At 41.5% G+C, this 21,944-nt stretch overlaps 1 protein-coding gene across 1 annotated transcript; it reads right to left on the bottom strand.

Moving 5' to 3' along the window:
- Positions 1-1,706: 1,706 nt before the first annotated feature.
- On the bottom strand, positions 1,707-21,944 carry LOC113009797 (cytidine monophosphate-N-acetylneuraminic acid hydroxylase-like). Its single transcript, XM_026148343.1, has 15 exons — positions 21,870-21,944; positions 11,648-11,858; positions 11,478-11,569; positions 8,051-8,160; positions 7,627-7,817; positions 6,814-6,894; positions 6,658-6,724; positions 6,440-6,521; positions 6,224-6,361; positions 5,892-6,027; positions 5,023-5,166; positions 4,349-4,523; positions 2,966-3,082; positions 2,677-2,792; positions 1,707-2,168 (listed from the first exon to the last, which is right to left on the bottom strand). The coding sequence occupies exons 2-15, from the start codon at positions 11,851-11,853 to the stop codon at positions 2,030-2,032; spliced, it is 1,794 nt and encodes a 597-aa protein (XP_026004128.1). The 5' UTR covers positions 11,854-11,858; positions 21,870-21,944; the 3' UTR covers positions 1,707-2,029.

The raw sequence follows: 21,944 nt of genomic DNA, 5'->3' as shown, positions 1-21,944 counted from the left end.
ATTTTTTTTGCATCCAAGTCTGTGATTGGCTGGTTTTGTGGCACAAATATAACGGTGTAGAGAAAGAGTTGAGCGCGCACGGGCAGAAATGTTGAGAGCACGAGCAACACATTGCAAGTGAGCGCAAATGCAAAAACTGAGCGAGAGGGGCTGCTGGTGTGTGTGTGTGTGTGTGTGTGTGTGTGTGTGTGTGTGTGTGTGGATAATAGCAAACACTGAAATACATTTTTGCATGCAGCAGTGAAGTTTGTTCACTCAAATTTGAAGCGAAGGACACTGTCTCAGCTGAACTATGGACACACATACACATACTGATACTGATAAGCACTCACTGACGCATCACCCGCCCTACCCCGGATCCAACGCCACCTCCAACGCTTACCTCCCCTCTGATGTGGACATCGGGTCAGCTGGAGGCGCAGTCGAAGATTGCAGCGGTCCCAGATCAGATGTACACACTGGAACTCTTTCCCATGTTGCTGTCTGTGTTTATTGTGCTGTGGTGTGTTGATATCTGTGCATTCCTGTATTATCCTTCTGTGTTACACATTTCAATGTTTTTTTCCTCGCTACCTGGCCTGACCTGTCTCCCCAATGTGATGTTTGTGTATTGTATGTACGGTCGGCAAGGTCTGTCATCTCGGTTGTGGGCAAAAGACCTGCAACTGACAAATAAAGACTCATCTCATCATCTCAAATTTAGCTTTTCTTCGCTCAAAATAAATTTCTCCTCAAAATGCAACACTTGCACCTGCAAACTTTTTTTTACGTGCGCTCAGAATAGTGGCACAAAAATAACGCCGTAGCATAGTGGTCGGGAGATTTGGAGTCAACAGCATCCATGACACACAACGTAACGTGCGATAATGTGTCGTGCGCAAAAGCATCAGCTCTATTATATTTTCCTTTTTCCTTCGGGATTAATAAAGTATTCTGATTCTAAGAGCCGTGCTTACAGAGCGCTTTGTAGTGAGTGAGAGCCGCTCCTCACTTAATTTCCTTTTGCTGCTCAGCTCTCACACAGTGGCTCAGCAATGCTCCAATCCCTCCGTATTGTGGCCAATCACATGCGAGGATATAGGATAATATCATTATCAATATAATACGAAGGAGCATCTGGCTGCAGTTTAAAGACTTTTTTGTCTTGGTCTCGTCTCGACTTTGTCTTGGTCTTGTCTTGGTCTCAGTATCCTCTGGTCTTGGTTTAGGCGGTGTTGACTACAAGTCTACTGGTCAGCCAGGGCCGGACTGGGACAAAAAAATTGGCCCGGGCATTGAGACCGGCCCACCAGGTATTATAGGAAAAACCATAAAGCCTTTGAATGAAAACAAACACTGCTGTGACAGTGATATACACTGCCTTGTTGGTATATGTATGATCTGTATCACCTTCATGTTTCCCTCTCACCACATATCCAAACCGACATCATGACCAGCAGCTTTACAGCTGTGGCTCCAGCAAACATCAGCTGATACTAGAAATTAATATTAAATAAATTCCACCAACAGATGATCAAGCTTAATAAATTTCTCCTCAAAATGCAACACTTGCACTTGCAAATTTTTTTACGTGCGCTCAGAAGGCACAAAAACAACACCATAGCTTAGTAGCCATCCTTGTTTCTTGTATTCATGCAACTCATGTGCTTCCTATTTTTCAGAAGTTATTGAATCAGCATGTTCTGTGGTTCAGGTGAGTACGCACATTAATAGCAAAATAGATGTCATTTTTATTACCATCAATTACATAGCATTGTTAAGGTAAAAACAGATTTATACTTCACAGAAATTGATTGTAAACAGTTTTCCTGATCTGAAAGATGATTAAATGTGCAAAATCAGTGTTTTGTCTATTAAAGACTGATGACCCTGAGCTGAGTTCCTTACCTGACAGCCACCTGATTGATTACTTTGCTATCTCATTAATGTAAAGCGGTGACCTAGGCCCAATTGGAACTGCATAGTTAATAATCATTACATCAAATCAGTAACTGGATCTTTACAAATCCAGAATCAAAGCAGAATCAATTCACGACAGGGCACAGTTATTTCCCATCGTTGTATCACTGAGAGGTATGGTCGACTCATCGATGGTGAAGACCTGTTTTCGGAACTGTTCCCAGTCTGGCCTGCAAAGTGGCAGCTCTGCTTGGAAGTGCTTCCAGAACCTAGAGGCCAAGACGAGGTGATTAAAGTTCATACAGTCACAGTAGCACAGTGTCCCTGTGGATGCAGCCTAAGTTACTGTTCTTTAGCTGTAACTGACACGGACCCTAAATACATCACATGCAGGTAATTATGAAGTCAGTCAAAAAAGAGCAGCATCAAGGATTTCCCATTTACAACATTACATGGTTGTGATAGCTAAGCTAAGAGTTATTAGGCTTGAAAATGGCAATGAATATTCTTAACAAAATAAACATGCTGTAACAACATGTGTGTCTGAGTGCTCCTCCTACATAAAGTAAAATACATCAAAATTATATTTTGCTAAATAGTATTGTGTATTTTGATCTGTGTGTATAATCAGATATGTGTATGTATGTGTGTAAATAAATCTGTGTGTATAGATATTTATCAATTCTTCATGTTTAGCTCAAAAACACTGAAAGTGCAGCATAGTTATTCGAACAATTTACAGCATGACAAAGAATCCGTGAGATTAAATGTCTGTACTTGTGGTGGTAGATGTCTGGGTCTCGGCTGACGCGGTTCTGAAAGCCGATGTACAGGTCGTCCCACAGACAGCCGTGCAGCACCACGTACCTCATCACTCCAATCCTGTTTTTAATCTTAGATGAAACGAAGCAGCATGAGCATAACAGCATGTAAATAAAGTATCCAGGCAGAACAGGAGTTTTTCAGATGTTAGATGACAGACGTGATCATTTCCTCACGATTCGCTGGGAGTCAGGAGGAAATCACTATTATTCACATCCTGTTATCTGTTTGTTTAGGGACTCACCTCCAAGTAGGCGTGCTCTCTGTCAGGTCTCTTTGTGGGGAACGATAGATCCAGAAAGTCCACCAGATAGTCATAACCGTCAGTGATGCATTCAAACTTGTCGTCTGTTTCAATGACCTACACGGAAACACACTCTGAGTGAGACAGCAATGCAAAAGAAAAACGAGTGAGAGAAGGAGATCGTTAACAGCTAGAAGGAAGCGAGGTGGTGATGAGGGATCAGAGCAGAGAGCGAGTTGTTTGTTTTTAGATTTCATCATTGCAGGATGTTACCTGCACGCGTATTATCAGCTTCTGCTCAGGTACTACAGAGGCTGCTGTAGCATGAGGGAAAGGGATTATCAAAAAAGAAAACATAAAAATAAAATTTCTGCTCAGGTGTAAAAAAAACACGTATTTATTGCTTTAAAACACTGGAAGCCCGTCTCTATCATAGCATAGTTACAAGGAAGCTTAGCCGGAAAACGTCTCAGTTCTTTTGATTTTTGTTGAACTTCTACATTTTTCATTGGGTTTTATGGTTTACAAGGTTAACGGAAAGTAAAACGATGCACACATCACTACTATGTGCATGAAAAAAAAAAGATTTCATTCATAATCACACTGCTCACTGCTTGGTGGACAAGTTCAGTACGGAAGATCTTTAGTCATACATCTGTCTGCTTCCCAGGTTTTTGGGGCTAATCTCAGCTTCACGTCACCGTCACAGCCTGATTGTGACATCACTGGTCTAGTCCAATCGTCTTTTTTAAGGCCAATCATCCTCCAATCCGCGTACTTTAAATCTCATCTGTTATTTCCCTTGCAGTCGCCTTCATGCAACCCACCTCCTCCCCATCTCAGCCTCTCCCATATTACTCAAGCTCCATCCAAACCTCCACCCAGACTCCCGGGGTGGTCCTGCCCTAATCCCCGTCACTGCTGGGATTACGTTCTGCTGCGATGGGCTCTCAGACTATGATGGCAAAATATCTTAATTGAATTCTGTACATTGATGAATCATGCTCAGTTCTTTCTAATGATCTCTCCTTATTGAACATCCATCTTATTGTCCAGCTCTTGTTGGCTTTCACGGGGCAGGAGGCAGGGCACATTCTGAGCGGGTTGTCGGTCCAATCTCAAGACGCACAATAGTTTTTATTTTGTTTTTTCTTAATGCTTTCCCCCAACCATATTAAAAAATGGACAAAGTAAATATTTTTACAGTCCTTTTTTGCAGGCTCGTGTGTTTTATTTGGTTTCTGGAAGCAGTAAGCTGAGAAATGCTTTTAGGTAGGAAAAATCACGAGAACACAGTAAATGCAGACAAAGGTCAGATGTTGAGTGCAGAACAGTTCTTGACAAAAAAAAGAGAGTCAAACAGCTCTGCAGGAGAACATTTACCCGCACAACAAGGTTGTAGTTTTGAAAGCCAGCCCACGTGTAATAAAACTGGATCCAGCTCTGATGTTTAAATATGTCCGACTTGATGGCACCGTTCAGCTCGTTCACATACAAGTCGAACTCCCAGCTGTCCTTGTAGAGTTTTGCACTGGCTGGTGGATTGATGATGGCCTCACTATGTAAAGAAAGTATTTCATTTAGCACCTGGGTGTTATTTACATGATCATTTTAGTTTTTTACAAGTTGTCTTGTGCTGTTTGTAGTGATAACAGTTGAAACAAAGTAATGACATGATGTCAGCAGATAACATGGACATGCAGTCAGATCAGATGTTCTGATTGACATGAGCTAATTGAGCAGCTGTAGCTTGTTGTAACTCAGTAAGAATAAAAGTCATTTTATACAGTTACTGCACACATACAAACTATATAAAGATGAAAAAGACAGGCTGAAGCTACTGTCCAAAGCTTTTGAATTTTACATTGGCAGTGCAGACGGTGAGGATTTTTTCCCATCAGACTAATCTGTTTATTCACTGGCCTTTCAGCTACTGACATTACTGTTTAAGTGTCTGTGGTTTATGTAGTTGTATTACACAGATGGAATAAGAGTCTCTTTCTTTCCCACAGTGGCAAAGAATGGAAAACACAGACAAACATGTGAGCTGTTCCAACCTGCTGGTGGGGTCTCTCAGAGCGAGGCCCAGGTCCAGCACAGCACCTGGCTGCGGTGTCCAAGTCTTGATTGCTGGTGCCAGCTTATTAATTAGTGCATTGAGGTCCTCTGCACTGTTTTTGATATTAGTATCCTTTATGTATCTACACCCAACACACAGTACAAACAGACAGAGAAGTAAAAGGACACATAAAGAATAAATTAGGTCTCATGTTTGTTTAAATGCTACATCTGTAACAGTCATTAGCAGTCCCGTCACTGTCCAAAGTTTGGGCCACGACTGTGTCGTACAACCCTGTTTGCAGAAGAGTTGGGATGCTGTGTACGATGTAAATAATACTAGAATCTCAAAATCATGTTAATCTTATCCTTATTTATTAACATCACAAATGTATTGCATCAAACAGAGAATAAAACTTTAGTTTAAATGTTTTATGCTAACAACACGTTTCAAAAATGTTGGCGCAGTGGCAACAGGAGACTGGAAGAATGCTAAAACAATAAAACACCTGCTAGAACATTTTAAACGAATGATGAACTGAACTACTGTCAGTTAGAAACACAATTCAGTACAATAGGAGCAGCTCATGAAGGTGGAGTCGTGGTTGCAGAGATAGACTGTAGCTCATACAGATAAATAGGCACTAAATACAAAGAGGATCCCAGATATAGACTCTGTTTGATCAGTTATTGGATGGAGTTGCCCAGATGAACTACACATCAGCTTTGACCTTGGGATCTATCTGCATCAGATCAGCTACCTTTGTTGTGAGGATTCTTCCTGTCAGGGAACATAAAAGTCATTCCAACCCTTGTGTGCTTTATCGATGCATCTCTGGTGCTGTGCAAACCTTGTTACAAACTCTACCTGTCTGACGGATGAGCCTCCACAAAGTATCCAGCGAATGGGCAGTAGATCCTGGGCTGCAGGGACTTCGCCAGTGTAGCTTTGTAATTCAGCAGCTTCTTCCTCTCATTCTTGATAAACTCTGCCTTCCAGGAATCTGGAAACAAATCAACATTTGCTTCATCTCAGCAGTTTGGTGCACTTTGACACTGTTGATCACAACATGTGAGTTAAACAAGTCAGTTCCTACGTGGCTAAAAGAGCTACATGTGTCTGTCAAAAGACTGTAACTGAGACACTGCTGTGTGCGTGTGGAGCTAAATGCTAACTAAGCTAACCTAGCTCAGGCTCACCGCTGTATTTCCCTCCATAGAAGGTCATCGGGAATCCAGAAGCTCCTCCAGCGAAGTCGGTCATCATCACATCCACATGCTGTGGCAGCCTGCCGCCGTTTGGTCTGGTGCAGTCCACAGTGTTGAGGATCATGTGACCTGCAATCAAAACTGCGTTTTATATCCTAATCAGACTTATTTTCACAGCATCAGTAATAATATTATTTGAAATGACACCTTTGTAGTCAACAATGATGCAGGTGTCCATTTCAGGATGTACACCATCCATCAGGATCATGAACCTCAGGTGTTCATCAATCTGAGTGAGACAGGAAGAGCCATTTTACTTCATAATCATATTTCCCCCAAAATGAATTGAATCATTTTACAATTCAACATTTTCCAAACATGCTTATTGTAAATACTCTTGACCACATGATGGAGGTGTGACTTACATTTTGCCAAACACCAAAGGGAATGACTTTAATGTTGGTCAGCTTCACTTGGCTTTGCTTCAAATACCTGTCACAGCAGAAGAACAAACTCACTTTGTACCGGATTTATTTCCTCTGTAATTTATGGGGAAGATTGAGCTCCACGTCATTACTGACCAAAACACAGGCCTGGATGTGTCACCAACATATATGGGGACATCGGGCCTTCTTTCTGCCAAGACCTTCAGTGTGGGATAGCTACAAAGCAAACAACACGTCAGCACGCCACCGTGTCAACATGAACAGTATCCAAGGCTAAAAGTTAAACTCTTTGTAGATTCTGAAGTTTCTAACCAGAAAGAAACTTTTATTTAATATTCCAAAAACTGCTTTTGTTTCTTTTCTAGTCAGAAGTGACATTTACAGTGACTGTGTGGAGTCGTGAGCCACTCCTCTTTCTTCATATGGCTCTTCACAGAATGAGCTTGTTGTTAATTACAAACAATTACAGGAATACAAATCCTGTAATGTTAAAGGTTTGTTATCCTACAAAGTGGAACAAACTGGAAATGTATTTTTGAATCTCAGTGACAGTTGTAATTATATTCTATACTTTTCAATAGAACTATTTGCATGATTATTTGTCTTTGCTAATAATATTCTGTTACGTGCACAGTCACTTCTAAGGTTTTACATATCACAACATCATAAAGGAAGTAATCTGGTCTTGGTTTTATTATATATTTCTCCATCCTGAGTCGTTATTACAGTCCTGTATATGTGGAGTCCTTTTACAGCCTTTACTCTAAGAACATTTCCCCTCCCTTTGCCATGATGGTATACAGTGTGTGCTCCTGTCCAGATGAACCGAACAGCTGGAGCAGTTTGTAGATACCATACTGTGTTTTCTCTGAATTGTTTAGTTGCTTCAAATAAAATCAGCAGCAATATTTATTTGTATGTATATTTAGCAGCATTGGCAGAGCTTGCCTGAGGTGGTCTGAGTGCATATGGCTGATGTAGATGAGATCTGCACCACAAAGCCTGTCCAGAGCATCTGCTGGAGGCTCATGGAGAAGCCACCACCCTCTGGCAAACGCGGGACCCTTTAACCAGGGGTCGAACATGAACCTTCTCTCACCAAGCTGTAGCTCCATGCAGGCGTGGGTTAGGTAAGTCACCTGAGAGGAAGGTCAAAGAAAATGTCATCTTTGGAGACAGCTGATGCACTTTTCACTCTTCGTTCATTCACGATTGACAACATTTGAGATGATGATTATTATTACTACTTAGATCATTCAAGTTTTAGATCATTTTGCCAAACAGTTTCATAAGAGTAGCACAGTAGTATGCACAGTGTTGTCTGAAAAACTGGGGTTAAATATTTGTTATCTAAAGCGTAACATCAACGTACTTTGACTTCTCCCTCCTGGAGCTCCAGAGGCTCTCGAGGATCAGCCATCCAGGGGTCAACAGGGCTCAGCTCCACCAACTGCAGCCCCCCATCATCCAACACTTCGACCTCTGCGAGTGCAACAACAAGCTCAGGTGTTGACCTCACATGGCATTTATATTATTATCATTCTGTTATTCTCGATGCTTTAAATAGAGCTATTCATACTACTACTACCCATAGTAGTATTTAATACAAGCTTCACTGTAGCACCTTTTCCATGTTTCTTATTACTGAGTTACATCATTTATGTAAGTTACTATTTTATATGATTCAATTAAACAACACGAGGTTTTACTATTAATCCATCCATCCATTCGCTTCCGCTTATCCTTTTCAGGGTCATGGGGGGCGCTGGAGCCTATCCCAGCTGTCATAGGGCAAGAGGCGGAGGTACACCCTGGACAGGTCGCCAGTCTGTTGCAGGGCTAACACACAGGGACAGACAACCATTCGCACTCACATTCACACCTAGTGACAATTTGGATTAAACAATTAACCTATCCCCACAAGCTGCATGTCTTTGGACGGTGGGAGGAAGCCGGAGTACCCGGAGAGAACCCACGCAAACACGGGGAGAACATGCAAACTCCACACAGAAAGACCCCGGCCTGATGTTGGAATTGAACTCAGGACCTTCTTGCTGTGCGGCAACAGTGCTAACCACCGTGCCACCGTGCTGCCCTTTTACTATTAATATTATTATTAATTATATTCTGCTTTATCTTCAAACTGGATCGTTTGTCTTGACAGTGTGTTCACTGCACCACTGTGCTATAAATAAGTGAAGCAGACAAATCTGTGCTGTACCGTGTGCACATGACGTTAGGAGCTGTTTAAGAACAGGTCCTCTGTGAGAGATTTATGAGATCGACTGCAGAGAAGAGAGCTGCTCTGCAGGTGGTTAACACTGTGATGATGACGATGGGCAGATTGGATGATAGTGTATGTGCTGTGAGGAAGAGAGCACTGCTGACTCAGAGACTCCAAACCTGAGAGGAAGATTTCTGTTATCAATAAATGATGAAACTGAACTGTTTGATTCATTTTTTACCAAGTTTGAGAAAGGTGAGAGCAAACCAAACTTTGATTATATTAAACATTCATAAGCAGGTTTGTGTGAGAGAGCAGGAGTGTGGGTGAACCCATGGTCGTGTCCAAATTCATGGGCTGCGTCCTCCTGAGGCCGCATTTGTAGACCGATTACGTCACAGCGACGCGCCGAAGGCTGTCCAAATTCGTAGACTCCTCCGAATGCAGCCGACAAATGCGTCCTCCTTTTCCCCGAATTTGAAGGATGGGTCGGGTGTGTCCTTCGTGGCCCACCATATCCCAGAATTCATAGCGCGGCCCAGCCAAACTCCAGTTTCCAACAATGGCGGCCGCTACTAAGTTTTAAAATTACTCTTACTAATCTTTCTGGGTCACAAAATAAACTTTTAGCATATTTTCAGGTGAGAAAGTAGCTGTGTAAACATCAAATATCTGCTCGGTTTATCAAGATATCGCATATTTGCAAAAGTGCTTCCACGTTTTCGGTGACGTCTGTTACCCACCAGCTCGACAGCTGACCGGCCCAGAATTCATTGCACAGAACTTCATTCACGTAATGATGGCGGCACAAAAAGAAAAACCGGGAGACGAATACACTTTTAAATGTAAGAATATGAAAATCTGGTGGTACAAAAGTTACATTTTTATAGCGGTTATGTTGTTAGGGTTGTGAATTTGCATAGACTTGTAATATTTATTTAAACAATCTTCATAAAAGTGTCCGTAAACTAGCTTGTATGGTGGGTCCCGCGGTTTTTCATTGCCGCTTACATTTTTCCCAATCCACTTTTTTGTGATATGTTTATAGGCACCAAAGAGCAAACGGCAGACTTCATTAAAACTAGAGGAGAAAACGATCACCTCTTCACTGGGGTAAAAAAATTCAGCGACTGTGGGATGGAGGCACACGAATAAATCAATTTACACATCATATTCATCTGAGTACGGTTTCAACAACCCTCATTCTGTACAGAACCTGCGATGTCCAGACGATATTCCTCTTGTGTTCTGCTGTGAAAACTTTTGGATTTAGGGATTATCAGTTGTCATGGTTTTCTCTCTTCTCTTATTTTTTTGTGTGCGATCAGGACTATTCTCGAGAAGATGGGCCTGCAAGGGAAAGTCACCCCCTTGCAGGCCAAAAAGAAGTGGGACAACTTAAAGAAAAGATACAAAGAATGTGTGTTGTCAAGAAGATAATTTAAGAATGAAATTTAATAAATGCACATTTACTAAAAGTTGTATTGTTTATATTTGTCTGTCATTTCTGATTTCCTCTGCCTTTAGGATTGCAAGTGTCCAGGGTCAGGTGAGGGAGTCAGTGCGAAGCCCACTGCTGCTGCTTGGCCCTGGTTTGGCCTCATGGATGAGGTGATGGGACAGAGGCCTTCCATTAGGCCGCCTGTCCTTATTTCCTCTCTCCCTGAGGACACTCCAGGGCCAAGTACAGCAGTGGGTGACCAAAGCACACCATTGTTTTTCTTGTGACATTACCAATAAGTCTGATGTGTCACATGACCCTCTTCCTATTGGAAAAACAAAAGTTGTATCCAAGATGGCCGACTTCTAAATGGCCACCATGGTCACCGCCCATCTGGGGGAGTTTGCCCCCTCACATATACTAATGTGCCACAAACAGGACTTTAATATCACCAACCATTCCCATTTTATTACGGTGTATCCATATAAATGGCCCACCCTGTACTTTACAGCAATTTATGCCGACTGTTGAATTCCTGGAAACCTGCACAGAAACGATAACTGCGCTGCTGGCTAATGTTTAACTGGGATTTAAAAGATATATATATATTGTTTACTCAACCGCCACACTCTTAGATAATGCAAGTAAATGGAAGAGAGATACCTTTTTACACAGATTAATCAGAACAAGTGCAGTCACACAGCGATGTTGCTGAGTGCTGAGATGCATAGTGCTGGGCTAAGAGAGCTGTCCCTTTTAACAACTGGTTATATTTACTATTCTTTGAGGGGAAAAATGACCCTGCAGAGAAGAAAATTAGATTATCAAGTTTACACTCCACTCATGTGAAGCATGGAAAAATGTCTGTTGGAAAGAATTAGTTTGACATTGCTTCACAGTTATTGGCACAAATTGTCAAATTATTCATTAGAAGGGGCCCTCTGCCAATTTAGCATTAAAATTAAAAAAAGCACAGAAAGTAGTTGCTATTCTGACTGTTAGCGCCGACTGTGGCAAGAGCTATAGTTACAAGCTAACCACACATCCCATAATGCAGCTTTGTAGTTTGCATATTTAGATTTCAGATCCACATTGCAGGAAGTGGCATATCAATATACAGGAAATGGCACTTACCGAGCTCATCCTGCAAGAAGCTGTCGGGCGGGTTCACATATTTCATTGTTGACACGTTTAATTTCCAGTTGTGTTTGGTGCATTTTACAGTCCTGAGGGAACAGAGAGTTCTGTCAGCTATAATCAAACGTCGACCACAGATAATCTCTGAAATCTGTTCCTGTTCTTACATTGCATCCAGGTCTTCAACGTCTTTGACGAACAGCCCACCTTGATGCTTGCACTGGTTTTTGCATGCTTTCAAGTCATTGTTGCTCTTAAATATGATGTAACATTTGCCGTCCTCTGGGCTTTTCTTGAAATTGACTCCTTCTTTGAGCGAGCCGACTGCTTCAGCATCCAATGACAACAACACCTTTGCTATTTGAGAGGCCATTGCACCTAAATGTTAAAAATCAAAAAGAAGAGTTTTAACTCACAGTATTTGATGCAAGCACAAAGGATCTTACAATAGCTTTGATTCAAATGACAGACTTCAGACACTGAAAAGGACGTTGCATTAATCCTTACATGCTGTTGGGGTCAAACTTGATAATTAAGTACAAGTAAAAAAGCCCAAATGTCATTATTCAGCCCAGATTTGATTACTTTTCCTAAAGTGACTCAAAAGCTGTACTCATGTGTAGCAGTAGTGTGGAGTAGTCTGCAAGTTTTGTACAGTGAGGCTGTTGGAGGACCAAGTTAACCTACATTTCTATTGAGATGGATTTTTAATCCACCCGTGAGGGTCAAATCAATGAAAATGGGTTGCTCGTATTACTCTGGTTGCTCATATTACTCTGGTTGCTCGTATTACTCTGGTTGCTCGTATTAACTGACTAGTTATTTGTTTGTGAGTTTTCACAGTTTCAAAGGTGTCGTCCAAACTGACCTGGTTTCTGGCAATGTTAACCTTTACCTGACCTTCAGCTGCTTCTTTATGGCAACTACATCTTTATGACACACTCCCATAAACTATATGAGATAGCTAATGGCACTGGCATAACTTCAGGAGGTAAAGAACAATGTACACATGGAGGACAAAAGTCTGGTTTACAATATAAGATAAGATAAGATAAGAAAGAACTTTATTAATCCCTCGGGTGGGTTCCTCTGGGAAATTCGACTTCCAAAAAAAGCACAGCAACGACCAAAGTTACAATATGAGCTCAGGTCGAAATTCTTCAAATGAATGTAAACATTTATAAATCCCTTTATGCACATTGCTCAACAAATACATCTCATACTCTACTTCAGTTCAGTTATCTGCATTGAGAATTTTCTCTATCACCAACATTAGTCCCTTTGTTTTTCTACGGACACTCAAATTTCTCCTTATCAATAGGAATAAAACTTTAACACAGTTAAAAAGAAAGAAAGAATGAACCCATATTTCAACCAATTTGGGAGCGAAGCTGAAAAACACTTTAATATATGATTCATTTGGTTTTGTATACAGTATGGTTGTTCAAGGAATGTCAACAGAAATAATTCGGTTCAATTTATACAGCAAATCACAACAACAGTCAGTTCAGGGCGCTTTATATTGTAAGGCAGACCCTACAATAATACATACAGAGAAAAACCCAGCAATCATATTCAGGGTCACCTGGTCCAGCCCTAACTATATGCTTTAGCAAAAAGGAAAGTTTGAAGACCTGCAGAGCGAGAGCAAAGTGCTCTAATAGGGTGATATGGTACTACAAGGTCATTAAGATAAGATGGGACCTGATTATTTAAGAGCTTGGGGGAGTTTTTCCTTCCTACTGTTGCCAAACTGCTTGCTCATAGGGGGTCATATGATTGTCGAGTTTTCTCTGTATGTGTTATTTTAGGGTCTACTTTACAATATAAAGCACCTTGAGGCAACTTTTGTTGTGATTAAATAAAATTTAAAAACATTTAAAAGCCTGCATATTCGGGGGACAGTCCCTTGATCTCTTACATTTATACTTTTTATAATTTCTAATTCAGTGCCTACTTTTCCTGTTATTTGGTACTCTGTGTTCCTGTACCCTTCATACACACTTTTGATCAAAACATCTCTGTCTATCTTTAACAATCAATCCTTCCTTTATGGTGCTACACTTTGATTCTGTCTCGTTTGCTACACTTGTCTTTATCCCTGTATGGCGTGAGTGGTTATATACAGAGTCGTGACGTACAACAAGTTCATCACCTAGTTCTGCTTTTTGTCTATAATTACCAAAATGTGTTAGACGGCAGACAGTGCTACGTTTTGCACTCTACCATAATGCTGCTGCACCTTTTCCTGTAATGCTGTTTTGTGAAAACTATTTGCTCCTGCAGTTACACCGAGGCCTGCTAGCAGTACAGTACCATCTACAGTTCCACAGGCAACCTAGAGATGAAGAACGATATAAGAATGGTAAATAGCCTGTATTTGTATAGCGCTTTACTCAGTCCCTATGGACCCCAAAGCGCTTTACACTACATTCAGTCATTCACCCATTCACACACACATTCACACACTGGTGACGGCAGCTACGTTGTAGCCACAGCTGCCCTGGGGCGCACTGACAGAGGCTGAAAGAAATAAAGGACAGAAGAGGAAGATATTATTTTCAAAGATAAGACTGCTCAGCAAGTCACATTTTGTGAACATTAAATCTTATTTGTCACATCCTAATAATCTGTTTTTAAATCAGGTATTTCATATACACATGATCTGTTGCTGGATTAAGCTTTTGTGGAGCAAAACTACAAAACTGAAGTATACTTCAGCTGGTTTTGTGCTATTATTTATTTATTTTTAATTGACATTAGGAATCACTGTACAATACCACCAACTTCAACAATTTGTCACTACATGTATTTTTCTTTTTTCTGTATTTAACCAACTAAAATATCCATACAAAAGGATGAAAGAAGAAAAAAAAGGAAAGAAAATAGAAATAAGCAAAGCAGAAAAATAAAAAAAATACAAAGGAAAAAAAGGCGTGTAGGGAGTGTGTTTTTGTTTCCATTAATATAACTAATATTTCCTCTAGTCTTCTCGTAGTTAACACCGTCAAAATCATGCTATTAAAAGGTTGCATGAAAATGTGTACTAAGCAGTTTAGTGCTAAACCAGCTAGTTTGCAGTATTGCTGTTTAGTTTACAGTGATGCACAGTGTTGGACTGTTGCAGGGCAGGCTGAAAGTGACGATGCTGATTCACTCATCTTTATCAGTTTTTAGTTCAGTTTAGAGCTGGGCGATAGAACGATAACGATATGTATCGCGATATAACTTTTACTCGATAGAGAAATTAAGCTATCGCGATAGACCTCGCCGCTCTTGTCCTCTTTAAAAAAAAAAAAAAAAAAGGTCAGCCAATCCAAATTAAGTAGCGCAGAGCCGAACCAATCACAGCCGCAGCGTCACGTCGCGTGACTTGTTACGTACAGCACAAGTGCCAAGCCGCACGTGTGTTTGTTTGGGAAGCAGCCAGCGGGTAATGGAGGAAATGAGTGTGCCGACTAGAAAAATCAACCGAGCGTGACCGAAGAGAAAACAGATGATGGTTCCAATGCCGGAGAGATTGTCGAACGGAAGAGCCATAGAAGTTCCGTAGTGTGAAGGTATTTCGGCTATTTCAAGTCTGACAAAAAACAGAGTAGCGTGCACTGTAAATTGTGCCGAAAGCAAGTCTGGAAATACAATAAACTGGTGCATGCGTCACACTGTGCGCCACGTTATTGTTTCGGTGAAATGAATTTCTACAATACTGTTAATTCTACTCTCTGCAGTGTTTAAATGCTTACATATACACACAGTTACTGTCCCTCCACACATACGACTCGGTTCTGCTTCTATGCCCCAGCTTTGTTTACTTTTTCCCACCGAGGCTTCTAGACTTCTGATTGGCCAACATTTCTGCACGGTTAGGAATCTAGCGCCACCTGCTGCTTTGGCATGTTCATAGCAGCGTTTGCCTTCATTTCTGCCTTTATGTGTGGACGGGATTATTTTTTAAAACGAAAACGGAAAATCTCCGTTTTCAAAAATACCCGTGTACGTGTGGACGTAGCCTCAGTCTCTGACTGGAAGCGCTAATTCGTCATTCGGCTTTTGTCAGACTAAAGTAACTGTTAAAACTGTTTGAAAAGCTCAGCTATACAACAAGGAGAGATTGAGAATTTCCTTTTAGTTCTCAGTTTATTTGATACTGACAAAAGTTAGTTTGTTTTACAGAAGAACAGACAAAACTAAGATTTATTTTTAGAATTAATATTTTGTTTCTAAGTGGAATTGACAGTTTAGTCTGTTTCGTTTGTTCCATTTTGAAACTTAAACGCTTTAGCGGCTGCCTTTTGTGTAGTTTGCAATATTTGCCTTTATTTATCTGAAAAAGTCTCATGTTCCTTAAGTACATCTACCCTGTTGAACTTATTATGGGAAATAAATATTTAAAAACAAGCTGCTGATTATTTCACATTTTACTTGTGAGCACATTTAAATCTTACAAATATCGTGATAGATATCGTTATCGCCTGAAATGAAAAAAAACATATCGTGATATGAAAAAATCTCATATCGCCCAGCTCTAGTTCAGTTTCATTTATGTACCACCAAGTCACAGAAACAGAGGCCTCGAGGAACTTTATATTGCAAGGTTAGACCCCAGCTTTGTTTTACTAGCTTCATATTCTGTAGTAGATCTAAATCTGTTATACAGCTCTGAATTCATTTTGGCTAGATCCACAAATAACAGTGAATATTGAAAAAGCAGTGTGCATCAGCTGATCGTTGGCTTAACAAACAAACGATTATGTTCCTTAACTCTAAGCCCTGCTTTTCCCCACACTGCACAACGACATCCATAAGGTTACCTCACCTGAACTCTGGTATAGTTTTAATCCTGAACTGCACCGTGTGATGGAAAGTTTCAGGATTCTGACCTTCTCTGTTGAGTTGATATGACTGAACATAAGGATCGTGTTTTGTCAGTTAAACTGATGTGCTTCAGCTGCACAGTGTACTAAGGCAAAGCTACACAGAAACCCTGCGTGAAGATGACGCTGAGTGCATGCTGACCACAGCACCGGCAGTCAGAACAGTCAGAAGAAAATTCAGAGATGAGTCAGACTCTAATTCTTCACCTTTCTGCCTGGAACCACTGTGGTGATAACGTTGAAATGTCTTTGTGCTGCTTGTTATCTTTGCGACATGTTGTCAGCTTTATGTTCATACATAAAAACTAGCAAAAAGACTGTTTGTGTTTCTTTATTAGGATAGAGATTTGTGTTGGAACTACATCTGTGTTATTTCAGATATCCATAACATTCTTCCCCCAAATTACTGGATATTAATAAATTATGCTTAAGGTATTAAAATGTGGTATCAACAGTTCCTGAACAAGTGTCAATATGGAGCGGATGTCAAAGGTCACTTGTGGTAAACAGTTTATTGATACAGTGTGAGCTCTGTCTCTCATACATGTGTGGATGACTGCATTAATGTGCAGACAAACACTGGGTCTTATTACACCGTTATCTTAATGACACACTCCCATAAAATATATGACAATCTCATGTTTGTAAAAGCTAAAGAAATATGTACCCATAGACAGACAGAGTGATTAACATGAACGTCGAGACCAAAAGGAATCCGTGCAAAACACAAGCTAACCAAAACTTATGAATGCAACTGAAAAGAGGCTCTAAAATTATTAAACAAAAAAATGACCAAAACTCAAATAAATTTCAAAACCCAACGGCACAATCAACAAATAACTCAAATAGCACACTGTTACTAAATGAAGACCAATGATACCATCCATCCATCCATCCGCTTCTGCTTCTCCTTTTCAGGGTCGCGGGGGGCGCTGGAGCCTATCCCAGCTGTCATAGGAGGTGGGGGGTACACCATGGACAGGTCGCCAGTCTGTCGCAGGCCCACACAGGGACAGACAACCATTCGCACTCACATTCAATCGCACATTTACACCTAGTGGCAATTTGGATTATCCGATTAACCTATCCCCACCAATGATGCCAAGCACATAAGAACATCTACATAACATGGCTGCAGAGAAGAGAAGTGTTGCAGAGGGCCGATCGAAGTTCTGCACTATAAACTATCCGTGTTCACCACAGTCAGGAGAGCCAGAGCCACAAATTCAAGCCGCCAATCAAGCTAAAGCTAAATTATAATTAACAGCAGAATATTCTCGGCTCTTAATGAATCACTTTTTTTGATGAATCTGTTTATTCACACCTTAAGGATGTTTCAAAACATTTGTAAAACTGCACAAATAACACTTTGTGGAGTGTAGATGTTAACACTAGCAGCAGACTGAATACCTGAGTTTTATTTGTCTACTTAATTTTAGAGTAAGTGGTAGAAATGAATGCTGTACATACATCCCCCTGCATGACGGCACATGAACACATCAGCTCCATCAGGTGCTGCAGCTTGTTAAAGTCCCTCTCAGAGCATTTTAACATCAGTCAGACTTTTATTCAACTCACCGTCAAAGACGCTGTTTTCAAAGAGATGCTTCTCACGAACCTTAGAACGAAGTTGCTTCGGTCAAACTCCACCACACACGGAGATATACAGTCACCCCCCCTCCCCTTGCAAACGCCTTCGACACTTATTCCCTCCCAATGCAGACGGTGGGTCAAAGGGCACCAGCGCATATGCTGCAGGCCCGGATGAGCTGTCTACACTGGCTGTCTCTCACCGTTTACCCGTCCCTGTTGCTTGTCATGTGTTTCTATGGTGTGTTACGACTGTTGTCGTAATTATATGTAAATTTGAGCGTGCAGGTGCTCCTCCGTGATTTCTGAATCCAGTGACGGTACGTCCACTGACGATCTGCGCCTCACGCTCCGCATAAGAGAGGTGGAGACCCGCAACAGGGAGCTGGAAGTGCAAGCTATGCATCTCCGTATCAGAGCTCTTGAGCTTGAAAAGGGCTCAGCTAATGGTTCCCCAACGTCATCAAGCACAAGCGCTTCTTCTTCTGCTGGTTTTGACATAAGTAAGCACATCAAGTTGGTTCCCCCGTTTCGAGTCTGAGGTAGACTCCTCTTTAGTGCATTCGAGCGCATAGCCGCTGCTTTGAAGTGGCCGAAAGAGTTTTGGGCCCTCTTACTCCAATGTAAGCTTGTGGGAAAAGCCCAAGAAGTGTGTTCAAGCCTGTCTGTTGAGCAGAGTTTAGATTATGAAACTCTTAAGAAAACTGTGCTGCAGGCGTATGAACCTGTCCCTGAAGCATATCGGCAGAAATTTAGGAATCTTAATAAAACTGCTAACCAGACTTTTGAGTTTGCGCGAGAAAAGAATGTGTTGTTTGAGAAAAGGTGTTGTTCATCTAAAGTTAAAACCGTGGAAGAGTTGAAAACTCTTATTTTGCTGGAGGAGTTTAAAAAGTGTTTGCCGGAACGCATCGTGACTTGTTTAAACGAACAAAAGGTGTCGTCTCTCACTAACGCGGCTCTCCTGGCTGACGAGTTTGTTTTAACGCACAAAAGTGTTTTCTGTGCACAGAATTCGTTTCAGGAAAATTTCTCTGAACGAAAAAAGTCACCAGGAGCAGTGCGTAAAAATGTATCAGCGTTTATTGCCAAATCAAACGGTCGAGAATGTTTTTATTGTCACGACTCAGGACATTTGATTGCTGCGTGTCCAGTATTAAAAAGAAAAGAAGCGAGGGGCACTGAATCTCCTGCAGGCGTGGGTTTGATTAAAACCACTTGCTCGCCAAAGGTGCGCATGGAGGCTGAACAAAACCCGAAAACTGACATTGATCCGTAGTTTCTACCATTTGTATCATGCGGCTTTGTTTCGTTGACGGGTGAAGAAAATGATAAAGTGCCAGTCACGATTCTTAGAGATACGGGTACGTATCACTCATTTTTACTAGAGTCTGTGCTGCCTTTGTCTGAAAAAACATCCTGTGGTTCCGACATACTAGTGTGGGGAATAAAGATGAGTGTCACCAAAGCCCCTCTGCATATGGTACACCTGCATTTGCTGTTAGTGTCGGGCTATGTTAAAGTCGCCGTGCGCCAGCGATTACCAATCGAAGGAGTTTCCTTCATTCTTGGTAATGATCTAGCTGGTGGGCATGTTTTTCCCCCGCCAGAAGTTGTTGATGTTCCTGCCTTTGCTGCTGATTCACACTGGAAGTCCCAGGCCTTTCTAACCCTCTGTCAGCCAAGTGGAAGCTAAATTGGCTAGTCTTTTAGCATCAATTCATATGTAAATTAGGTCGTTACCTGAGAAGTGGGGGAGTGGGGCATCTCTTCTGTTCTGGGTCAATCTGACCCGCAACATAACAGGAGGGTTAATCTTGAATTTGTTTTCAGTTTCCTCATTTGTTCTAATAACACACAATGCTTATGCTGTGATTGGCTGTCCTGTCTGAATGGAGGATCATGATAGCATCTCTCTCACCCCAACCGGTCGCTCTCTCACCCCAACCGGTCGCAGCAGATGGCCGCCCCTCCCTGAGCCTGGTTCTGCCGGAGGTTTCTTCCTGTTAAAAGGGAGTTTTTCCTTCCCACTGTCGCCAAAGTGCTTGCTCATAGGGGGTCATATGATTGTTGGGTTTTTCTCTGTATCTATGAAGCGCCTTGAGGCGACTTTTGTTGTGATTTGGCGCTATATAAATAACATTGAATTGAATTGAATTGAATCTTGTTTTGGCTCAGTATAATCTGTGAATACAAATATCATTGACAGCACACGTTACCTGTGTACAGGTTCTGTTTTAGTTCTGTGACCATGGCAGGTGCATAAGGCTCTGGGTTATCCATGCATTAAAAAAATGCATCATCGCTCTGTTGCTTTAATCAGTCACATCTTTCCATGACAGGGACAGGGTTGATGCACATACACAATCTATAAATGACTCTGCTTGTTTCTGTTCTCTGTTAGAAGCCGTGCAGACTGCTGCACTGGATTGTTGTTTCTTTGATGCAATCAAACTGAAACCTGACAAAGGTACTGTCACAGCTGCCGAGGTGAGCCGTGTGGCGTAGAAGGGAGAAAGTAGTGATGTGACGTTCTGTATCGAGGCTTCGAAGCGTGTGTCGAGTAATGGAGGGGGCGTTTCCGCGATGCGCGTATCGAGGCTTGTTTCATTTATGGGAGGAGCTGAAAATGATGACGTCCGAAGCCTCGCTGCCCGGCTGTACCACGTGACTGGTTCATGAAGTGGTTCGAACTTTGCCGCGAGATATGACAGCGATATAAACCCTCAGACTTCATTCAAAATGTGGGTGTTTGATGGAGAGTTGCGGTTAGAGAGAGTTTGGAGACCGTTTGGAGGTTTATGAGAGTGAGGAGAGAAAGTCAGGAGAGAATGGAGCCAGCTAAGAAGAGGAGGATGTCCTCCCCTGTGTGGGAACATTTTGATCTTATTCCTCCCAACAAGGTATGTAAATTTCTACAGAAGATGTATTGTCATGATACTGATGGTGCAATACAATTTATGTTGAGCTGTCTTGACTTTTGTACAAGGTGAAGTGTTTGCTATGTGCCAGGGAGCTGGGATATAACAACAACATCCATGCTTAGGCACTACAGAGCTTTGCATGAGAATAAGAGGAACACCGATTGTGGAGCAAGACCAGGTGAGCCATCAAATGCAATGATAATATAGCATGCAGTAATGTTACTAAATGATATAACAATATTATACAACTGTTATAAGTTACGTGTGTGATATTTATATTTGTGCTTTGTCTTTATTGTCTTTCCTCAGGAGAACAATCTCAAATAGATGAAGACCTGGTCAGCATGGTGATTGAGGACTCCCAGCTATTTAGCATTGTGGAGGACAAAGGATTCAAAAGATGTGTTAAATCATTAAATCCCAGCTATGTTCTCCCCACTAAAAAGGTCATAAAAGCAGTGAAAATGTAGTTTTTACAGAATAAAATGTGAACAGGCAGGACTGAGGCTCAAAGCCTCAGTGTGTAGCTGTCCATACCTCAACGTTACAAAAGCACAACTACTGTCCACACCCCAACCACACCTCACCTCACAGTAAATGATCATTTCCATTTCAAGCATTTCCAAATAATCATTTCCCATACTGCCAGTATAAATATACACAGTATACTGCCATCACTACAATATACATGTTTTACACACTCCTTTTGTTGTTGACATTTACAGGCTGTGTGCAAAAGGCCACACTCTTCAAATTCATGCCAACTATTATTTTTACGTCCAGTAGGTGTCCTACTAGAGCAAATGAAGCTTCAAGATGCTTTGCACTGGGCGGAACCAATTGGATGAAAAGCTTCAGTGCTTCATGAAGCTTCATCTGCCCATCACTAGGAGAAAGGACCCAAAACGCAGGCAGTAGATGATAATGCTAGTGATGTTTTATTTACACAGTGGTGAGATGGCAAAACAGGTAAAGAGGGAAGACAAACCTAAATGACAAACCTGAGAGGGTACCAGAATGGGGCGAGGCAGCGCACGAGGGACAGGACACCGTGGAACACAGACAAACCAACAACA

The sequence above is a fragment of the Astatotilapia calliptera genome, chromosome 17, assembly GCF_900246225.1.
Source record: "Astatotilapia calliptera chromosome 17, fAstCal1.2, whole genome shotgun sequence".
NCBI lineage: Eukaryota > Metazoa > Chordata > Actinopteri > Cichliformes > Cichlidae > Astatotilapia > Astatotilapia calliptera.
The sequence above is the reverse complement of the archived record's forward strand: the minus strand, read 5'-3'. Positions and strand labels throughout refer to the sequence as shown.